At 36.9% G+C, this 22,038-nt stretch overlaps 1 protein-coding gene across 2 annotated transcripts in view; it reads right to left on the reverse strand.

The window, feature by feature from the left end:
- LOC108237654 (formin-like protein 13) overlaps positions 1–22,038 on the reverse strand; it is a 58,660-nt gene that overhangs the window by 14,775 nt on the left and 21,847 nt on the right. The window contains exons 10-15 of one of the 2 annotated variants that reach the window (XM_017419252.3): positions 19,766–19,856; positions 9,855–9,941; positions 4,814–4,966; positions 2,323–2,452; positions 2,158–2,190; positions 1,867–1,964 (exon numbers count right to left, since the gene is read on the reverse strand). In XM_017419252.3, coding sequence (XP_017274741.1) covers positions 1,867–1,964; positions 2,158–2,190; positions 2,323–2,452; positions 4,814–4,966; positions 9,855–9,941; positions 19,766–19,856 — 592 coding nt within the window. The remainder of the gene's footprint in view (positions 1–1,866; positions 1,965–2,157; positions 2,191–2,322; positions 2,453–4,813; positions 4,967–9,854; positions 9,942–19,765; positions 19,857–22,038) is intronic. The other variant, XR_001808643.3, reaches the window with a different exon arrangement.

Consider the following 22,038-nt stretch of genomic DNA (forward strand, 5'->3'; position numbering starts at 1 on the left):
AGGACACGCTGGAGGGACTATGTTTCTCGGCTGGCCTGGGAACGCCTTGGGATTCCCCCAGAGGAGTTGGCCCAAGTGGCTGGGGAGAGGGAAGTCTGGGTCTCCCTGCTTAGGCTGCTGCCCCCGCGACCCGACCCCGGATAAGCGGAAGAGGATGGATGGATGGATGGATGGATTATCCTATGTATAAAAACTAACTATTAGTCAAGCTACTTAAATTATATCAAATTTATCTGCTCTTTTTAACCTCAGTTTTATTTTAAATGAAAAGAAAAAACCCAAATCCTACTCTCACAAACTTCTCTAAAGAAGTCAGATGTGTTTCACTCCTGGATTATCTTAACTAAGAGGACTTTCTCCAGTAAAGACTTTTGAACCTGAAACATGTCTTATTCGGTTATTTTGGTGTTAGGATAAACTCAGAGTCAACCAGATGATTTAGTTATGTGGATTCCACATCATCCAGGACAAAAAAAAAATATATAAATCAACGAGGTGGACTGTAAAATTTTCCTTGTTGTTATTGGACCTATTTTTAAAAAGCAAACACTTGTTGACATTCTGTTTGGTTCTGGTACGACAAAATGCAGCTCAGATGTTTTTTCTGATGCACCAGATGGGTTGGTATCACATACAGAGCTCTGTCTGAGCAGAAAACTCTTTTGTTAACTCCTAACTGCAAACTTGTTGTCAAATAAATGTGTTATGAGTTTGTGTAATGGAGTTTATTGATGTGTGCCTGCATCCCCATTTAATTCTCATTTACACACTATGGAATCGTTTTAATGTCAAGTAATACTTTCATAGCCTGTAAACAATTTCCTAATAAGGATATAATCTGGATATCATTTTGGACATCTTATATACAATACAATGTGCTGAGGTCTTGGTGGTTTGTTTTCATTTAGAAAGCTTCAAAGTGACACAACACAGTGATAAACCATCTATCCATCTATTTTCTTTTACCTACTTTTCCTTTCCAAGTCGCAGGGGAGCTGGTGCCTATCCCCAGCCCTTACTCTGCGAGAGACTACTGTGACGAAACGCAACTCAACATCATTTCTCTCCGTTTCCCGTCAGAATCACAACGAAATTCTGTTTTTGAGTTATTTAAATTACCAGTGGATTAAAGTGAAATTACAGAGACCTCCCACTGATCTCCAACCAACTTGAAAACAGTGAGGTTTTTGTGTTGCCTGCTTTCTGTCTAAAAATACATCTCACATCGCTGTACTTTTTCAGTTGTACACAGTATCACAGAACAGAATGATAAGCATGCAATAATTTATACATGTGCAAATTTTGCTAAGAAATTGTTTCCTGGAATAGTTCAGGAAAATAATCAAATTTAGTTGTGTTTGCGATCAAATTAATTAGATATTTCAAATGTGTCAGCCTATGAGTTAGTTTTGTTGTGACATTTTTACTTACTTTGTTTTGGGGCCTGCTGGCAGCTACTCATACTGTCAAATTACCAAAGAGCTAACAGCTATAACCTGGTTGTTCAGGAAATACTGACAGCTTAAAGTTTGCACAGCTTTACATGAAAACTCTGAAGTCTGAATCATTTTATGATTATTTTCTCATAAAATAATTACCAACAGTGCAAATTGTGTGAACTATTTTACCAAAATTTGCACTCAAATGTCTCAAACCCATTTCAAATGAAAGGATAAGTGTGTTCAAACTTTTGACAGCCGACGTCTTCTCAAGTTTATCCAGTTTAAATGAAAACAACTATTTCTAATTAAACGTACTTCTGAGACATGAGAAAACACTCATTAACGTAATCAGCAATGGTTAAAAATAGTTGTACAGAATACCTTTAAAGCATAAAAAAAAACGGACAATACTTTGCTTCTTCACCTTCAGATCTTTGGAGAAGTTCGGGCGATGAGATGCAATGTTTTTTTTCTTGAAAGTTTTTCCATACTGAATGACTTTCTGCAGTTCATTCTTCAGCACTGTTGAAATAAACACCATTGTATAGAGCCGGTATTGGACTGGGACCCAGAGATCATAGTGTTTCAGTAACAAAAGTACAATTACAGAAACATTTCTAAATGGTACACTTTGTCACAGATAGGCTATTCTAAAGCACTGTCAGCAAAGTTAACAAAAGTCTATGGACACAGTAGTAAAATGTGATCTACTCACCATCAACTTCTGCGGTCAAACCTTTGATGGAAGCTTTCCAAAAAAAAAAAAAAGTGTCACACTGATGATGCACATTTCTCTTAACAGACTTTAACTGAAAGCTACCTCACAGGTTTATTTATTTAGCTTTTTTTTGGTTTTGATCAAATCTTGACGAGCACATACCTCCAGGGACAGTTTCAAATTCTGCCAACTCCTCTGTAAAAACGGCCAGACCCGGTTCGTGCAACATGATCTGCTCCACAAGGGCATGGAGCAAGGTGAAATGCTTGTCCCTCCCACGCAGCTGGGAGAGCTGTGGAAGCAGAAAACACAGTGAAAATGTAAAGATATTGCCATAAAGGACACAAAAATAGCACAAAAACATATTTTAATAAAACCATAGGAAAAAAAAACAGCTTTTTAAACATTTATTTTAATCATGGAGAGGTTATAAATTTGTATACTGCACATGTAATATTCATTTTGACTGATAAATAAATCCTTACTAATACATTGTAAAATACTAATGCCATTTCATTAAAGGATAATAATGACTATAGAATTCAAGCCATGTTGAGAGTGATTGTTACCACATAATTGAAATTCAAGCAAGCTCTCTCTTATCCTGTAACAAGCCCCCATATTCTGTTTTTTTTTTTTCTAGGTTATGTTGTTTACCAATTTAAGCCTCTAGGGGGTAAATATGCAAGACATGCCACGAGTATTGATGCTCACAACCAAAAAAAGATCTGAGATAACCTCAATGCATTTTCTTGAAAGCAGCCGGCCATTAATTTGAAGAGAGTCTGTCTGGAGCAGCATCGGTTTACTCTTCGCAATTAGACCTGGGAACACCTCTGAGAGAACACAAGGTCTCGGCTTCATTAAACGGAGCAGAGGACGTTTTACTTCTGTGCCCACAACACTGGCCCTCAAACTCTCCCAGCAGAGAGTCACACTGCAAAGTGTTGTTCAGACTTCATTCAAAGGAATCAAAAAAATAAAAAATAAATAAAATTAAAAAAGACACTGTCATCACCCCTCAGACAAAACCTCTGCATCTGTCAACTTTGAAGAACAAACTTTTTACCTTCCTGCTAATAAATACAAGAGAAAATTAATTATTCTCTTGTGTTCTGCTGATATACCAATACAAATTTTTACATAGTATGTGTTTTTCTGTCTGCTGATATATACATTTTCAAAACTTTTAGGGCCTTAAAAGGCCTTTAGGGTCTGTGCTGTGACTCAGTGGCTGCAGCAGGACGTTCTGGTGATGTGCTGGAAGATTTACCTTTAAAATAGTCAATTTAAAGATGCAAGAGCTTGTGAGTTGTGTCACAGACAGTGAAACCATTTCTCCTCCATTTTTATTTATTCTCTGTGTATATTTTGACATCTAGACTGGGGTAATCCTAAAGACTTCAATAAAAGGCAACTTGAAATTGCTTTTTCTCGCTTGAACACAGCAGCTTACACATATAGATATTTCTGTTTATTGAAAGAAATTGTGGGAAACAATATGGTGCATTACAATACCATATGATAAACTTAATTGTATATTGATTTGTACAATACATAGGGGGGAGGGGGTTTTATGAACCAATATTGTTACCAGTTTTATTTTTTATTTTCAATAAACTCAGCAGCTACCAAGTCCAGTCATTTAACTGCCAAACACTTGTTTTGTAACGCCTATAAGGATATATGTGGTTTTAAAATGTATATTAGGCTCTTTAATGATGAATACTTTCCCATACAGAGCACTTGTCCAGACTTTTTAGACTTTTTAACTTTTCATCTTGTACTGAGCCAAGTATTTAGTAAGATGACAAAAAAACAAGTGACAGGTGGTCCCTGCCCAAGTCATTTGACCTGGACAAATGGCATGGGTTTGTTTTGTTTTTAACATATTTTTAGTAATTTGAACTTACATCTACAAGGTAAAATAAGTTTTTGTTGCTCATGGAAAGTTGAGAAGTTTAACTTTTCAGTTCAAATACAAATAATCGCTAGTGACATTATAAAGGCAGAAAAAGGAAAAAACTTGATGATGAAGCTCCTGTGGCACTTTCAGGGTATGAGAGGGCATATGTGAGTAGGGGAGAACAACAGCATTGGACTTGAAGATAATACTGCTGATAGAAACCCCATCATGAAGTTAACACAAGCAAAAACACTGATTAGTTTGTTGTTGTTTTCAAAACACAATCATATGCACACCCATCTAAAAACCAACTGATATCAAGCCTATGGAACTACATTCTACATACATATGTAATTACATCAGAATGTAGGTATACCATGTACTTTTAAGTACTTTGGTGCATTTGCCTAAATGAAATGTGAAACTGAACCTGTACAAAATGTCACACAAACATCAATCATCGCTCCAGCTTTGTATCCATTTATGCCTAATGTAAAGTTCCAGTAACTGATTCTACTTAATGATGACTCTTTTTAAGGCCCTAAACCACTTGTGGCTTCATTCTTTGCAAAGTTTAATTTCTCTTGTGAAGCCAGGCAGTGACATGGTCACGGACCCGAGTGAACCTGTGTGACTGAGTGAAAACTCCAAGATGCACAGAGGCCCTGCTGTGTATGACAATGAGTAGTCTTATTAGGCTAGAGGAGAAACTCATTCAAAGGTCAGATGACTGTGGTGGAACCATACTTTGGTTAAGGATGAGAGGCGGAATCCCTTGGCCTTTTCCTTTCCAGCGTTCTCATTGAGGTAATTGCCAATAGCAAGAAGGTACTCCAGCACGGAAACAAATGACCTGCAGTTGTACAGCTGCCTGCACAGTCTGATTTTCTGGTTAATCAGCTGGAAGACAAACACAGAGAACACAAAGCAAAGTCATTTTGTTGTGTAGTTCAACCTCACACGTACTTCTTCATCATTTCCTCACAGAACATCTTTGCGAAATTGAAAAAAAAGGCTTTTCTGTGAGTTCTGTCATCAAAAAATAACTCAAAGCTTTATGCTTTTATACTGAAAACATAAACAACACCTCATTTGACCTCATAAAATGAATTATAAAGATCCTCTTAGAAAAGAGTTTTTACAATATTTGGTATGCAATTGTGTCAAGACTAAATATCCCACTAGAATATCACACAGCTTCCATGTTCAACCATCTCTGAGCAGATCCTGTTGAATATGGATTAAAACAAGGCTGGAGAAAAATCAAAGTGGGATTTTAGGTTTTGTCAATTGTGTATTGGAGGAAAAATGAGTTGGTGCTTTGGGGAATTGCTGTATTTGGAATGGTTATCTTTTCCAAATGAGCTTCATGCAAGCCAGCAACAACAATCCCACCATATGTTCCTGTTTTAAGAATAAACCTCCCAAAGCCTACAAGTGGGACAGCCTCAATTAAACCAAGGAGGAAGAAGACATCCAGCCTTATCACTGAAACTGGCTCTGCACAGGACCATCTGCAACTCTGTGAAAAACTATTGTAGTTTTTTGACAAACAACACAGCAGGAAACAGTTCAGCCAGCATCAAGAGGACTGTCTGATTTGAACAAGAAAAGGTCCAAAAAGCAAAGTGTAATATATTTTAGTCCTGTTTTGAGGCATAATGTATGCAGCCATCATTCTTCTGTTTAAAAGCAAACACTAGTTCTAATTCTGTTTTTCTGTTTTAACAGAAGTGATTGTTAAAACCTAACATCAAGCAAAACGAAGCAATGACCTCATGTTCCCTGCTGGTTGAGGAATATAATTGCAGGAGGTGTGTTTGACATTTCAGAAGGCAGAAGTTTGCTCACAATTCGGAAAGAGCATGGTTGTTTTCTAATTTGTTCCACCCTCTGATCAAACAATGCACAGTGAGTGGAAGCAAGTTGCATCCAAGGGCCGTCTTTTCCGCTGTGAGGGTGTTAGATGGCTGCTTGCTGATCTCTGTTGGAGACCAGGAAGTTATCCGAATGTATATTAACAGAACCAACACAGTGGTTTTCATTCCTGCCCTTCCAAAACACATAGCTCAAAAAAAATTGAAATAATTATTCATTTCACATTCATGTGGCCTTTACAAAGATTGTTGCTTTCTAGTAGCCATAGAATCTTTCCATTTTGTATGCCTGACAAAGATTTAGCTCATCCTGAAATGCTGTATGTGACATGCAGCAGCCATTGCCAACTGTGACCATTCTGACCCACAATCCTTTGCACTACTAAGATTCGTCATTAGACTGGATCACATGATAGATGTCACCACGACCTGTCTACGGAGGTTTTGTGCATGCTCAAAACTACTGTGAATCTTTCATAATAATAGGAAGCCCACCGTGTTCTTCATTTTTTCCTGTTGACCATCTACATTCTGGCTGATTTTGTTAAGTCGTTGCAGGGTCATCATCCAAACGGAAGGGGGGCTTATCTTAGGGTAGATTTGACCCTTCAAATATTACAATATTTGAAGCCTCCAGAAGCCAGAGGGCCAAAAAAGCTCCTATACTGTAAGTTTATCAGTTTATTATTTTTGTCAAACAATGCACACTTTCATGTTTTCAACCTAGATAAAATACTTTAGGAGGATAAAATAAATAGTTGCTTTTATAAAATTTATTAACTTTCACAGCTGCAGTAATGTGCAGCATACATGGTTTTTCTATGTACCGGTAAACCATCAATCTACCGTGCAAATGATTACAGTCTTAGGCCCCGTCTACACGGGATGCTGCTGCTGTCTTTTTTACTCATAAACACAGCACTGTTTCCAGAAAGGTCTCCATCCACACGGAGAGAAAGAAAGTGAACCGAACGCTGCAGTGCCACTGCTGCAAAAATACACCATAAGCAGGAGAGAAGACATGGAGCAGATGCTCCAAACTGTAAACACAAGAAGAAAAAAATGAGGATGGAGAATACAAGAGCAAAAACAAAATCCTTTTTGTGGAGTGACAGCAAAGTGGAACTTCTCCTTTGTGTCATATTAAACTACTATTGACTGGGAGTTGTGTCAGTCCAAATCTGTGGAGATAAAGGACAATTTCAGGCAGAGTATCCAGCGAGAGATGAAGGGAAGCGTTTTCCTCATAAAGTTCAAAGGGTTCAGGGTAAAGTATTTATGCACAAGTGTCAGTCTTTTAAATCTATTCTCATTTCCTACGTTTTTCAAATGTATACTTCATATTATTGAGCTTTTGCCTAAGTATTGTTAACAGTTCATTACAGTGATTGGAACCTTTTTGGCCATTGATTATTTGGTGTAATAATAAGGGGTTTGGGATGCTCCATTTTAAGCAGTTTTATTGCTCATCAACCTTGTTTGCTTATTGAAGTAATACAGTATATGACAGTGTTGCTGTAGTTGAGAAACAACACAAACACAAGCATGCAATCTGCCATTATTGGGGATGTAGGTGAGACAAGAGGTTTGTTTATGATATCATTTTAAAAGATTGTATTTAGGTCATCTACATAAGAATGCAACCGTGTAGTTTAAAGATTTTCTCACTCTGGAACAAAGTTTTGAAAAATACCATTTTGGTGCTCCTAAAATGCCCTTTTTGTGTTGACGCAAGAGTGAAACAATAAAGTACCTTTTCATATTCACAAAACAGCGTCTTTGTGTGGACAGGGCTTTAAACCTGGCTCACACTGCGATTTTAAAAATTGTTAAGGACTCGTACATGTCAATGTTTAAGTTTGATCTTATAATATCTTGACAGTAAACTATGTTACATTATGCAACGTATGTAATAAATGCTGCACTGTACAACCTTTTCAGGACTGCATACATCATAAACATTTGACAAACCATGAATGAAAATTAAGTGGTTAAATTAGTGCTGCTAATATTATATTTGGACCCTAAAAAGTGGATGAAGAGGATGAAGAAAAGGAAACAACTGTAGATGCACCCATGGCTCAGAAATTGACTCACTTGTTTCCAAAAAAAATTTCTTGCACTGCTTGAGCTTTGTCGTATGATAAAAGATTTTGTCCAAATTGGCTGATTATTATATAATATAAACCGGGCTTTAGATGAGTAGATGGAGGCTTCCACCAGCTCTGCATCTCACTGCTGCTCTTTCATTTTTAGGTCACTGTCAGTCTTTGTGCAATGTTAATTTTAATGTCTCCATAATTTCCCCTCAGCTGGAAACTCTGTCGCACAGAGGTGATTAAAAATGCTCTATATTTGTCATTGACAGTACTGAATATTTGGTTTTTCCATGCAGAGCATCACAGCTTCAGGTGGTGCTTTCCTGTCTTTTGCATCGCTGGCTTAAGCTGTGTGTCTTTGACATTTTTTTTTATATATTTGGAATCACACAGGGCACATCAAACGATTTAAAGACAGGGGCTGGAACCACAGGTAAAACCTGTCATCCTGGAAACACCAAAAAGCACATCACATGTGAGAAACATCCTCCTGGTTGGTGACTTCTCTATTTTCTATCCTCAAGCCCTTTCTGTCAGGTGGCATTTAAATCGTCTTAATGTTCAGACCTTAAGAAAGTCTGTCATCTCAAAGGGCTTAGAGATTTAGGCTATTCTGCAGCTAAACTCTGAACACAATGTACAGTGAAGTACTAGAAACAGGAGAGCAGGGTACTTTTTATCCTCGAGTGCATGCATGCAAATACCAGTGCTAGAGATTGAGTGACCTTTTTTTCTAATAAATCTGAGACAGGAGAAAGAAAACAACATCAGGAGCAAAAAGCCGAGAGTAAATTGAAACTTAATGAAACTGCTAATCTCTCTTTTCAAGTCATCTTGCCGGCATGCAATATGTTTGTCTCTGTGTGTGTACGACAAAGAAAAATTAGTATCGCAGTCAATGGATCACAGTGCCATCATTCTTATCCGCTGCTTCTCTTCATCGTCAGACAGTCAGCAGACAGGCGATTAGGACTGAATCAGTCGTGCTGAAAGAAACAAAAGCTTCAGAGAATCACATAAAGAAAAAATATCTAGCTGAGAAGCTGGAAGGTATTTTTGTCTGACTGCAATATCTTCACAGCCTGCAGACCCCGATGCCAATAACAACAATCTTTTATAAGAATGTTAACAATTAGTTTGACTAATGACAAACCTGGAAGTCTGCATCGCCATGCCTGAAACATTCTGCTTTTCTTTTGTAAAGCTTATGAAGATGCTAACATAACAATATATGTTTAGACTGAAACTTTCATTTGATTTTTTTAATCCTATTTTTATTTAAGAGTGCCTGTCTTTGAAGAGAGCCAAGAAGTTTTCAGAGAGATTTAAAAGCAATAAATTTCTTCACGTCTTCAGCAGTTAAAACACCAAAGTGGAATTTCATTGAGTTTAGATTAGAAGAAAAACACTTTTCCTCCACCTACAGAACAATTGAACTTGATTTGATTAAGATGCCTTTTTTTCTCTTTATCAAACGTACTCTTAAAGTGCCTCTTGTGCATTTCTGCTTTCAAGATTATTAACCAGTGAATTGAAAAGAAAATATACTTCAACCACCACTTCAGACATTAAAGTCAAACTTGAGCGAGAAAGCTTTCATGTAATCATGCCTGCTTATCCACAGATGTTCGTTTTCTTTTTCATTCAAAGCCATGATGTGTTTCGAACATTAACATTTGCGTTGCAGAATAAATTTGCATGTTTCATTGTGTGCTAAAGAGGCTGCGGTTTAAGCTACTGTCAGCTTGAAGCTGCTGTGAAGCAGTTGCTCGGACCTTTGATGTGACTCAGTGGATGATTGAGTAAACTTACAGGCTGTAGGTCATTCATGCTGACCGGGAGCTCTCTCAGGGTCAGAAGCAGGTCGAGCTGCATGCTCAGGTAGGGGATGTTGCACATCTGCAGCAGAAAGATGTGAGAACTAATGAGAACATAAAATTAAAGACAAACTTTTATTTATGTAGCACATTTTAAACAACCTGGGTTACAAAGTGATTTAGATCAATGTAAAATAGATAAGCACACACATGTGATTACATGATCGCCCATTTTTCGTGGCAGTGGGTGATACAGAGGTGTCTTTAGCAGCAGTTTAAAGCACTCTAGAGAGCTTGTAATTCTAGAGGAATACTGCATCAGAGCCTGGGACCCTGGACAGAAAACACAGAGTCCCTCTTGTGTTTTCAGTGAGTGTGAAACAAGTAGAAGCACCTGATCAGAAGACCCTTAGGCATAAAGAAGAAGTGTAAGGAGTTAAAAGTTCATGGATAAGCAAAAGTTTGATTTGATCACTTTATAATCAAAAAGTAGGATCTTAAACTAAATCCTGAATCTTACTAATCCTGAGTCAGTGTAGAGAGATAAGAAGAGGGGTGAAATGAGAACAAAATCAGGTCTTGGCGAGAAGTCTTCCAGCTGAGTTTTGGACAAATTGCAAATAAGAAACAAGGAGAAAAGGGGAGTTGCAATAATCTTATTGTGATGACAAAATAATTGTTGATAAAACTGCATAGGGCGTATTTTGCCTATATTTCTCAAATGAAAGGAACTCAACTGAACTACGAGTGTTTAACATGTTTGAGTTGGTACTAATCAAAGATGATGCCGGGGTTTGTATAATCTTGAGCCAAGTCACTGGAGAACATTGTCAGGAACTTGATTTGGAATAAAGAATTGATACAGTACTTTCCTTAGCTGAAGGAAATGAATAGACAGTTTCTTGTCTCAGTTGAGAAGTTGTGTAAAATAGCAACATTTGTTCAATCATCAGGAAAGGTAAATTAGAGTAATGTGAGGACAGCAACACAAAATTTAATTTCTATCACAATTGGCCTAGAAGGAGCTTTTATAAAGAAAACAAAACAGAACTAAGAATGGATCCCTGAGGCCCCTCACAAGCCAGAGGTGACAGAAAAAAGCACCATTATCAGCTGGAACATAAAACTTTAGTTTGAACGGTAGGAAGTAAACTGGTGAAAACCTTTTTAAAGAAAATCCCAATCCAGACCATCTATTTCCATTTGATTATTCAGAATGATCTGCTGGGACCTGCTGCAGCATCTCCTTCGACTAGATTACTGCAGGTCTGATTTGACAGAGAAACTGAAGGTTTGACATTCTGAAACAATTGGCTGAGCGGCCAAGTCGACCTTTGTGTTTGAGCAAACCTCTAATAAATCACTCCACGTCGTCAGACTGTCTCGCTCATGCTCAGGTACCATCGCCTCAAAACCAAAGGGCAGCTGGTCTGACAGATACAGTACATCAGGAAATAGGATTAGGATTAGTGTTTAAAAACTGGACAATATGAACATGAGCCTGTTTAAATGTCTAAATGTTAAGCTTGTTTTGTGCTACGACATTTTACAACTTTACAATTAATTTTTGGAGATTTTAAAAAATATGTTCACACTTTAGGAAAATTGTGTTTTTCAACCTTCTTCTTAGATCTGACATAACATCAGCAGAAATGTGCTATCTGCTACCAAACATTTTATTTACTTAAATGTAGCTTTTTAGGATTATACGTGTTGTGTAGCTCAATCTCTGTGACATATATAGTTCCTTGAGAGCATCTTGAAAGCATATTTGAATCATTTTAAGAACTCACACTGTTTTGACTACATATTTTTGTGAGAAAAACAGTCAACCTGAGAGGGAAGTGACTATTAGAGATAAAGATACCATTTTCAACTGTCAACAAGGACACAGGCTAAATCTATGCAGCACATTAAGCTGCTGTATGAGGATGTGCTTGAGCACAAAATGGGAAAATGTTTATTGGATACCAGTCACACTCTTTGCTTCATTGTGATGAACTACAACAAATAAAAAGTTTGTGTTTAAGGGAGCAGCATGGGCAAGAATAATAATAATAATAATAATAATAATAATAATAATAATAATAATAATAATAATAATAATAATAATAATGAGTCTGTGGAAATGGATTTCAGCACGCAAATGTTATTACCAAATGAAATATTCTGTATAATATTCTGTATACACTAAAAATAATAAAAATATAGCTAAAATTGCTAAGTAGGAACTTGGTTAATGAAAAATTCATAAGTTTATTTCTAAGCCCTTCTGAGATGCAACCTTTTTACCTTTTTATTCATCATAGAAGCGTAGAATGCCTCATAACAGGACTGTATTAACGTCTTTACAAACTCTGGATAAAATTACACAATTTGTTGATTTTTGAAGCAGAAAAGACAACCAAAGCTCACAAAAGCGTACTGTAAAAAGTACGGGCACCCTTTTTAAAGAGTTTTGAAATTAAATAAACCTATCCATGGTTTCTTTAGATTTCAACTTAAATTTAATCATTTTAAGGGCCATTTAAAGACTAGTATGATTAAAATTTAGACCCATGCGAATTGGTGAAAAATAATGTCATTGAAATTTTGTTTCAACGTAACAATTTTGATCGCCTTTCATGCCAAATCAAATTCATTACAAATTCAAAAAGCTGCAACGAATCAGTTTCAGGAGCCAAACAACAGGACTGTTTCATAAGGAAGGCTGAATGTCCATCAACACATTTCTTCTGATAGGACTGCTGTATGATGGGCCTTTTAGTTTTGTTACAGCATAACGACACCTCAGATTCGCAGACAGATCTACAACACACAAAACAAATGAATGCCGACAGCACATTAAAAAAAGCAATGAATGAAAGAAAGAACATGCAAATTTTGGATGTAGCTAAAGGTATTTTAAGACCTAAATTGATAAATTAATAAATGTATGACTTTTTATGACCCCGTCACTTTGGGATACTAGAACGCTAAGGCAGATTTAAAATTGTCAACTGACCTTTAGTGCTCTTTCAAATTTTGCATTGAGAGTTAAAATGTGATCTGCACAAAGCTATAAACGATCTCAAAATTGAAACAACCAGGGGAAGCTATCCAAACATGTCGAACAAAAAACTATTAACTAATATTACTGCCTCAGGTGTCATTTAAAAATGGTCTTCAAGGGGAACTGTCGAGGTGAAGACACAAACACACAGAAAACTCTAAAGCTGTCTAACAGTTAAGACCAAAGAAAAAACAAAAGATGAGCCAACAGAGGACCAGCACAACTCCGATTCACTGATGAACAAACAGGTTCTGTGTGGAAGAGTCATCAGAAGGAGACCTTAACTGTGACCTCATCACAAAGTCAGTGTCGGAAGTAAATCAAGTTAAAATTGAGTCCTCTGGCGACAATCACCACAGGTATGTTTGGAGAGGAAAGTGTGGTGGTGTTTGATGAAAAGAGGACTTTGTCAGGAGTGCAACATGAGGGTGGAAATATTCTGCTTTAAGGATTGTCTTGCAGCCAGTTTCACAGAAAACGCTGAACAGATGGACTAAATAGCTAATCTTGATGCATATGTCCTGCCATCCTAACTCCCTTTTTTAAGTGCGAGCTGGAGCTGTTGAATTAGCCTGAACAGTCTTGATCAGTTTTAAGTCTATAAGTAAAAAATGTACGGTCATTCAGGAACAAAAAGACTGAATGACCGTAGAAGGGCAGAAGGTCCTCAGTGTGTCTGAGATGTCTTGCAAAATGTAAATACCTCTCTTATTTACAGAGGTATTTATCTTGGGCTCCATTAGTTGACCTCTGAATGTGCAGCACCATCTGTTCAAATGCTCTATATCTCAACATTTTGTATTCTGAGTTCAACAATGACATTTTACTCACTTTTTTGACAATTTTTTTTGAAGAAGCAACAATGTCTGACATTCATCACTGGAACAGAGGATAAATTATACCTTTCTTGACATGTCTACCTTCTTTTTGTGAAAGCAGTAGTGCAGCAGATTGCTCCTTTCCCTCTAATCATTTACCACTGGCTCTCATGAGGCGGTATATTTTTCATACTAACTATTGCAAACACTGTTGGTTTTAAGAATTGGGTGCTTTTAGCCATGACAGTAATTTATATAAATATGGGCATGTATTTTTTCCCTCTAAATGCACACATTAAACCTCATTTAAATGTTTGCAAACTTCATCATCAGAGTGATGCTGTTTGGTTGGCAGTGCAGTTTGAGGACTTTGTAAATTTGACAGTCACAAAATCTGTTTTTCTCCTGATTAACTCCCACAAAAGCCATGAAATCCTTTGGAAAATCAGTGCCTTTGTGAGTACGTTAAGCAAAATCTGACCACACATGGTGTAATAAAAGCAGACAGTGATGTCCAAAAGTGAATACCAGAACATTGATCAGCACAAGGTCAAAACACTTTGATGATAAATACTGAAAAATTATGACAGTTTTGATCAAATGTGCCAGATCTTTCATTATAATAACTAAATGGGTTTTATGGGAGAATGTGTAGAACGTCTGAAACTGCAGAATCCTTCAAGCAGCGAGCAGTCATGTTCAATTTCAGGAATTTCAACTGATGGGATTTTAGTAAAAACAAAATATTTAAATACCTGCTTTAATTAGTGCAGTTTAGAGGTTTTATTATATCTTGTCGCTAAAGTCCTAAATAAGAGTGAAGTAAGAGAATATGAAAAATGCAAATTATGTAAATAAATGAAAAAATAAGGGGGGGGGGGGGTCTTACATTTATTAAATTCTTTATTTTAGATGGTATATGCTACAAAATGTAGGGTTTTTTTATGATTAAGTGCATTTCATTTGCTAATTAGCATTCATGACTATGTTTCAGGCTTACAGTAAAGAACAGAAAAAGAGTTGGAATGGAAAGATTTTGGTCTATGACGTGTTAAAAACATTAAAACTGCAGGCAGGTGATGTCAGTGAAATATTTATCACTATCTGTTGGTGCGAGAGGTGCTGATGTTTTTGCCCATGCAGATGTTAATGAAACTGTCAGAGAGTTGAATGGAAATTTACAACTGATTAATCCCATTCAAGATGGCCAGCACAACTAAGCAATAGTGATTTGCAAGTCTTGATTCAAAATTTGTGAGTCATTTTACTGATTTGGGAGTCTTCTCCATTAACTCATTACCTCACTGATTGATCCCTGCTACAACTAGCTAGTTATAGTTAACTGCAAAGAAGAGACCAGGCAGGCAACACTTTGTTATTGTGTGGCTGATATGCTAACTGCATTTAATAAATATATCAAGCTAACAAGCTGTATTAGCCCTGTGGGAAAGCAGCAGCTCTGTTTTGTTTTAACTCAGCTGACCACAGTGAACAAACAAATCACTCAGGTGTAGCGGTCTGTGAGTGCTGTACCAATCAAATGAATGAAGCTCCTCACTCACTCGTTTGAATCAGGTATACAAAGTACAACTCCTGACTTAAACAGGAGAATCAGGATAGTGAGGGACTGAGTTGTGCAGATGAGCTGTTTGTTAGTGCTCTCTAGGAGAGCCCCTCCCTTACCTGAATTAAAGGTCTGCGATTCTGGATGTTGTTTTGCATTTATTAATGAAGAAAATTCATTTTAAAAAAGAACTAATTTATTTGCACTACATTCTGTATATGATTGCATTCAAATGTTGCACTGTTCAATCTTGGCTTATTGTCTTTTTACAAAAATGTTTTTGTATTTGTATTTATTTTGCATGATAAGGTAATTTTCTAATGTCTGGGTGCAGGAAGAGAAAAATAAATATTTCCCGTTTGAGAACTTTTGGTTTTTCACTCTGTTTTCCACTATGAAATGGATCATTTTCCCATCTCAAATCAATGATACTGTATTAGGCATATGAAGCAGTGGGGATTGAAAGCGGAGCTTGAGTGTGCACACGGGACTCAGTGACTCAGATGAATCAAATGGCTCGAAAACCTGGTTCTTTTTGGTGAGTGATTTATTTAAACTCAAATCAGTAAATAGAATTTAAAAAAACTTCCCATCACTACAAAGCAAATGGATACAACTCAATCACTTTTACAAAGACATATTGGAGACATCTCCAACATACACTGAGCACTACTATTATTGTCAACTCTGTCTGTTAGCGAAACAGCTCATGAACTACTAGATTATAATGAAATATTCAGAAAGTAATCACTGGGTGTACATCTACAACTGACTGACGTTTAGAGTTGACCTATGTCAGGTTGGCCACCACAGATAAATTACCTTAGGCAACATAAAAATGGCTATACTTCAAGCACTAGCAGATCACGTGAGATCTTGCAACAGCGCACAAAAATGTGCATGATGTCATTATCAAGGTTTGACCATAATGGCTATATCTTTGTTCCTTCTCATCACAAGATGATCTTCGTCTAAAACTCTGTCCTTAAAGGCAGTGGGCGATAGGCATTCCTTCAAGAATTAGCAGCCTTTAATTTAGTCATGACTTAAAATCAGGATTCTCAAAAGAATCTTTCATGGAAACTGCTGTGCAAAAATGGACAGAGGATGCCTAGTTTATCAACAAATAAGTGAAACAAAAATTGAAATGTTTAAGAACAATGTTCTTCAAAGACCAACTAAAACAAATTTCCATATTTTTCCCCCACTGCAGTGAATATTATCACAGAATACCTGAAGGACGCTAAATTTAACTGCATAGAATGTGCAAACAGGACATCTGTAATTTTTATTTCTCAGTCAAGACTAAGAAATCCCATTTGTCAATGGCTAATTGAACCACATGGGAAAGAAATTACTTTTAGGAAATTTGAAAAACACTACAAAAAAAGAGTTATAGTCCCAAATGTGTCCTAGAAATATATTGTGTATAACAAAGCAGGAAAAATGGATGCTACATCACCGTCCAGACTATTGGGGCAAAAGCAAAAGTCAGGCTCTGTAATGGCGTGGTATTCTTGGCAACACTCATTTTTATCATCAGTCGCAAAAGATGAAAGGGTAATGATTTTGTCTGTGTTTGTATACGTGTGGGTGGTGGTGTGTGTGTGTGTGGGGGGGGGGGTGTTAGCAAAATATATCTTGAATAACTGAATGGATTTTAATGAAACTCACAGAAACTAATCATTGGATGTACAACTACTACTCTTTACCTTTGCAGTCAACTCAATGCAACATGGCTGCCACAGCTAATCAATATACAAATACAACAATAGCTATAGTTCAGTCATATCTAAAGGTGTAGAGCGAAAGTTTAGTTGCTGAGAGTCATTCTCAATTCATACTCCAAGAGCTAACACATTTCATGAGCTCTTGCATTATGAAGCTTAGGCTTCATATTCAGACCAGGAGTCTCTCTCCCGCCCATTTGAGTCATCCAATTGCCACGTCTCCGCCTCAGCCAATCTTCACTCAGGAACTTCTTTAAAAGACTCATCATCCACGGATCCACCTGCTTCCCAGCCATGGTTCAACCCGCCTCCTCCCCATCTCCACCCTCGTCCTCCAGGCTCCACCAGGCTTCCCTCCTTTCCGGTCTCCACTCCACTCCACCCCCAGTGTCCAGGCCCCCAGGGGGAAAGACTGCCCTGATCCTCGCCCTGAGCTGTCCATACAAGCTTGCAGCAATCCTCTGCGCACACGTCTTCTGCCGGGGTCCGAACTTCATGTCAAATAACACTTTTTAACTGCTGTATCTTTTCTGTGTGAGTCTCTCCAGGTTGAAATGGCATGAGATCGCACATCATGTCATTTACAAAGATTGAAAAAAAAACGGCTTTAACTCCATCATTTCTTATCATAAAAGGATCTTAGTTTAAAACTGTGACATAAATGGTGGCAGGCAATAAGCATTCCTTCGAGGCCTTTAATAATTTCTGTTATGGCAGCAATAATATCCAGCAGAGATTTTAATTAAATCCGGTTCAATTCAATACAGTTTATATATATATAGCATCAATTCACAACAAAAGTCATCTCAGGGCACTGTACAAAAACATTCACATACAATATAAAAAGCCAATTAGTAAAATTATCTATTTAAAGAAACCAGCAGATTGTGCTGAATCGTCACTTTGTCACAATCTCTCATCTTGAGTGGCACATTGGCGACAGTGGAAAGGAAAAATGAAAAGTCTTAAGCCTAGTCTTAAAAGTAGACAGGGTGTCAGCCTCATGGACAGAAACTGGGAGTTGGTTCCACAAGAGAGGAGCTTGATAGCTGAAAGCTCTGCCTCCTGTTCTACTTTTAAAAACTCTAGGAACCACAAGTAAACCTACAGTCTGACAGCAAAGTGCTCTGTTAGGAAAATATGGAACAATAAGCTCTTTTATATAAGATGGAGCTTGGTTGTTGAGTGCTTGGTGTGTTAAAAGTAAGGTTTTAAATTTTCTGAATTTGACAGGGAGCCAGTGAAGTAAAGCTAAAACTGGAGAAATATGATCTCTCCTCCTAACTTTCATCAGGACTCTGGCAGCAGCATTTTGGATCAACTGGAGACTTTTTAAAGAGTTTTTTGGACAAAACAAATCAGGGCAAACAAAAATCAAGTTCTACTGACACTTCTAAAGCTGAATAAGAGGCAATAGAAGGAAAGATGGTGTGAATTTTCTCTTTAATTGAAATAATTTTGCAGTACTAAACAGAAGCCTAGGGACATTTGTGTTCTTCTCTATTAAAGATGAATAATTCACAGTTCTAGCTTTAAAAAATAGCTTTTCTTATATGTTAGCAGGCTATCTCTCCAGGTTAAATAAAATTCTTCAATGTTTGTGGAGCACCATTTTTTTCCAACTTTCTAGATGCCTGTTTTAAAGACCGTAACTCTGAAATATACTAAAGAGCCTGGTTTTTCAGAGGAGCAATTTTATCAAATGATGTTTCCATTAAAGTTGTAATATTAACAACTAAGTTGCTGCTCTCTGTTGCATTACTCTGATATATGGAGGAAAATAATAATGGAAGAGATTCTTTAAATTTGGTTACAGCGGTATCTGATAAACATCTACTATAATGAAATTTCCTCTCAGTGGCTCTGTAGTCAGACAATATAAACTCAAAGCTTATTAAAAATTGGTCAGACACAACAGGTATGTGAGAATATGTTATTAAGTGCTTACTCTCTATGCTGTATGTCAAAACCTGATGACGAGTATGAGGAAGAGAATGAGATTGATAGAAGAAGCTGTGAGAGAACCAGAAGATAAGCTAAGCTCACACTAGCTAGAACTAGCGGACCCCAAATGCACCAATAAAACCCTGAAGTGTTGAAAGACAAAAGATGCCTCAAGCAAAATAAAATAGTACAAAACAACTGCATAAAGACTGTTTGAGTACTAGTATGTAAAACTTGTGAAAGTCAGATAATCCAGTAAGTCAAAAGATTCCAAGAACAAACAAATTACTCCAGCTACCAGCAACATATGCTGCCTTCAAGAGCACATCTTTTCAGGGAACTTCTGAACTTTTCAACAAGAAAATGTAAAACTATAGTACATTCTGCACACATTAGGGTACAATTACTGACCTACAGTTCTGGTAAAGACCTCAAATGTAGAAATGAATTCAATAAGATAACAACATAAGATGAGTGTGCTTAGGGCTACCATAGGATCTAACACCCTGTCTATTGAATATGAAAGGCCTTATGTCAGCTGACAGAAATTTCTGGGTGGCACTGAGGCTCTTCTGGCTGTTAATCTGTTCCCTCTCGTTCAACCCTGAGCCATCAGCATGTCGGCCAGATGATCACCTGGCTTGCTGGAAGGTGATAACCAAATGCAGTTTGTCATAACACCCACAGCGTGTGAAGGGGGAGGCAGGTGGATGAAGATTCACCTTTCTGTGTGGGGTTTGCACACACTTTCAGTGCCAACACGTGAATGTGAGCGAGAATAGGTGGTAAAAACTGTACCTCCATCATGTATTGGTCCACAATATGCAGATCTGTAACGGCTCCCTTGTGGGATTTGTACATTTCCACATCATCCATGGTGGGGACGTACCTTAAACATAAAAAACAAACATCTTCACATCTCTGAACGTGAAGTTGACATATTTGTTTAGATTATATAAATGTATACATTTTGATTGTTTCTTAGGAGCAACACATACAATGTTGAAGAATCATTACAGATGGAAAATATAGTGACTTCAGCTCAAATGGGCCAAGTAAGTTTTGAGCAACATACAATATTACTTTAAAATTTTGCAGATAATTATATTAGCTGATCTCGCATACTTGCTACAACTTTGATCGGCAATTTACAGTAGTTTTCAGTGGTCTAAATAATGTTATTTAGGCAAGGCAAAGGGTTATGTCAAATTGAACTAAAAGATATAAAGGAGTTATAAATGATTTTACCTGTGTCTGTATGTGTATGCATGTTCATTTATCTGTTATGTTAGCAAAATATCTCATGAACCAGTGGATGGATTTTAGCTAAACTTCCAGAAAGTAATCACTGAATGTATATCAACACCAAGTCAAACCAATACAAGATGGCTGCAACAGCTAACTTAGCAAACACAAAAATGTCTATAACTCAGTCAGTTTTACAGATATTAAGCTAAAGTTTGATGTGGTAGTAGCTGAGAGTTATTAACAACATATACTCTAAGCACTACCAGATCACACAAGATCTTCCCATATTGCCTGATATCATGCATAACATTCTTTTCAAGATTTTACTAAAACAGCTATAACACCATCATTTCTCATCATTGGAGGATTTTAGTTTAAAACTGGCAATAAAAAGTTGTGGGTGGTATGCATTCCTTCAAGGAATGCTAAGCCCTTAATTTTTCAATGTTTTGATAGGTTTTAACATTTTAAATTGACCCTTGGTTTTATATTAAAACCATTTTCTTTTACTGGTCTATTTTAGCTGAAACAGGCAGGTGAAATGGGTCAAGGCGAGATGGACCACATTCTTAAACAACAATTGTATAAAAATATGCAAAACAAATGCAATTAAAAATATTTAACTGTGATTTATGAATAACATCATTGTACACACTATGTATTGTGAAAGAGTCAAATGCCGCTCAGTAAATGGGTAGAACACTTTTCCCCATGGGACCTGTGGAGACAGTAATTATAAAAGCAAGGATCTAGCAACGAGAAATGTTTTTTTTTCTGATGGTTTCATTATTTTGTCTCATTTCCAAAGAAGCTCTAATTGTTCCAACTCTAAGTTTGAATATTTGATACAACCAGACATTTACCAAAGTTCCCACACATTCACAAGGCACACATATACACACACACATCGACACACACACATTAATGTTCAAGGACACACCACCCTACTTTTGAATTGTTGTTGTTTTGAAATTAAATATTTAATAAACTATTTTGTTCCATGAATCAACTTATTCTGATGGTAAAAATGTTTGCAGCATTTTTAAGAATCTAAAATTATAGGGATTTCAGCTGAAATTACCTTTTTTTTTGTCAGTCCATTTTACCTGAACACTGTGTTGTTGCTCAGTGGGGTACTTTCCAATACTTTAAAAATTTGATCAAATGTACAATTTTTTACATTTCTATTGTATACTTACTGCGAATTACAGAGAAAAGCATCACTGAAATAAATACAGTGCTGATTTTAAAAAAAAAATCTTTTTTAGAAAAAACATCAATCAATATGTGGTTGATTTTAGTTAAATTTATCATATTATAAACAACAAAGTAGGAGTTGTTGTTTTTTGTTGTTTTTTTAAATGCATACTTTCCAATTAAACCTTTGTGTGTCTGTGTTATCATATCACCTCACTCATTCTTTTGGACGGCAGCTATTAGAGTGATTTTCAGTGGCCTGGAGAAATTATTTAAAGCCAAGAGGGGCTGATGGTTCTCGTCAGCTCTCATAAAACAGCAAGACGCTGATGCGAGCAGCCATCTCCGCACTGGCACTGAGTCTGAACCCAAGTCATTTCAAATCCAACTTCTTCTTTGTGTCATTTCTTAATGCTCTGACCTCAAACTAGAGGAATTCACTTCCTGACGAGTTGTCCTGTGTGCCACTGGAGTAGCACCAGCCATTAATATTGCAGCACCTGTTGGGAGTGGTTCTCTCCTCAGGCTGATGCCAAAGCACATTAAAATATATATTATATTTTCATAGAATGAAAAAAAGTCCTTCACACGATACATTATATCACTTTTGCCTTCCAGGAGAATAA

This window comes from Kryptolebias marmoratus, linkage group LG8 (assembly GCF_001649575.2).
Source record: "Kryptolebias marmoratus isolate JLee-2015 linkage group LG8, ASM164957v2, whole genome shotgun sequence".
NCBI lineage: Eukaryota > Metazoa > Chordata > Actinopteri > Cyprinodontiformes > Rivulidae > Kryptolebias > Kryptolebias marmoratus.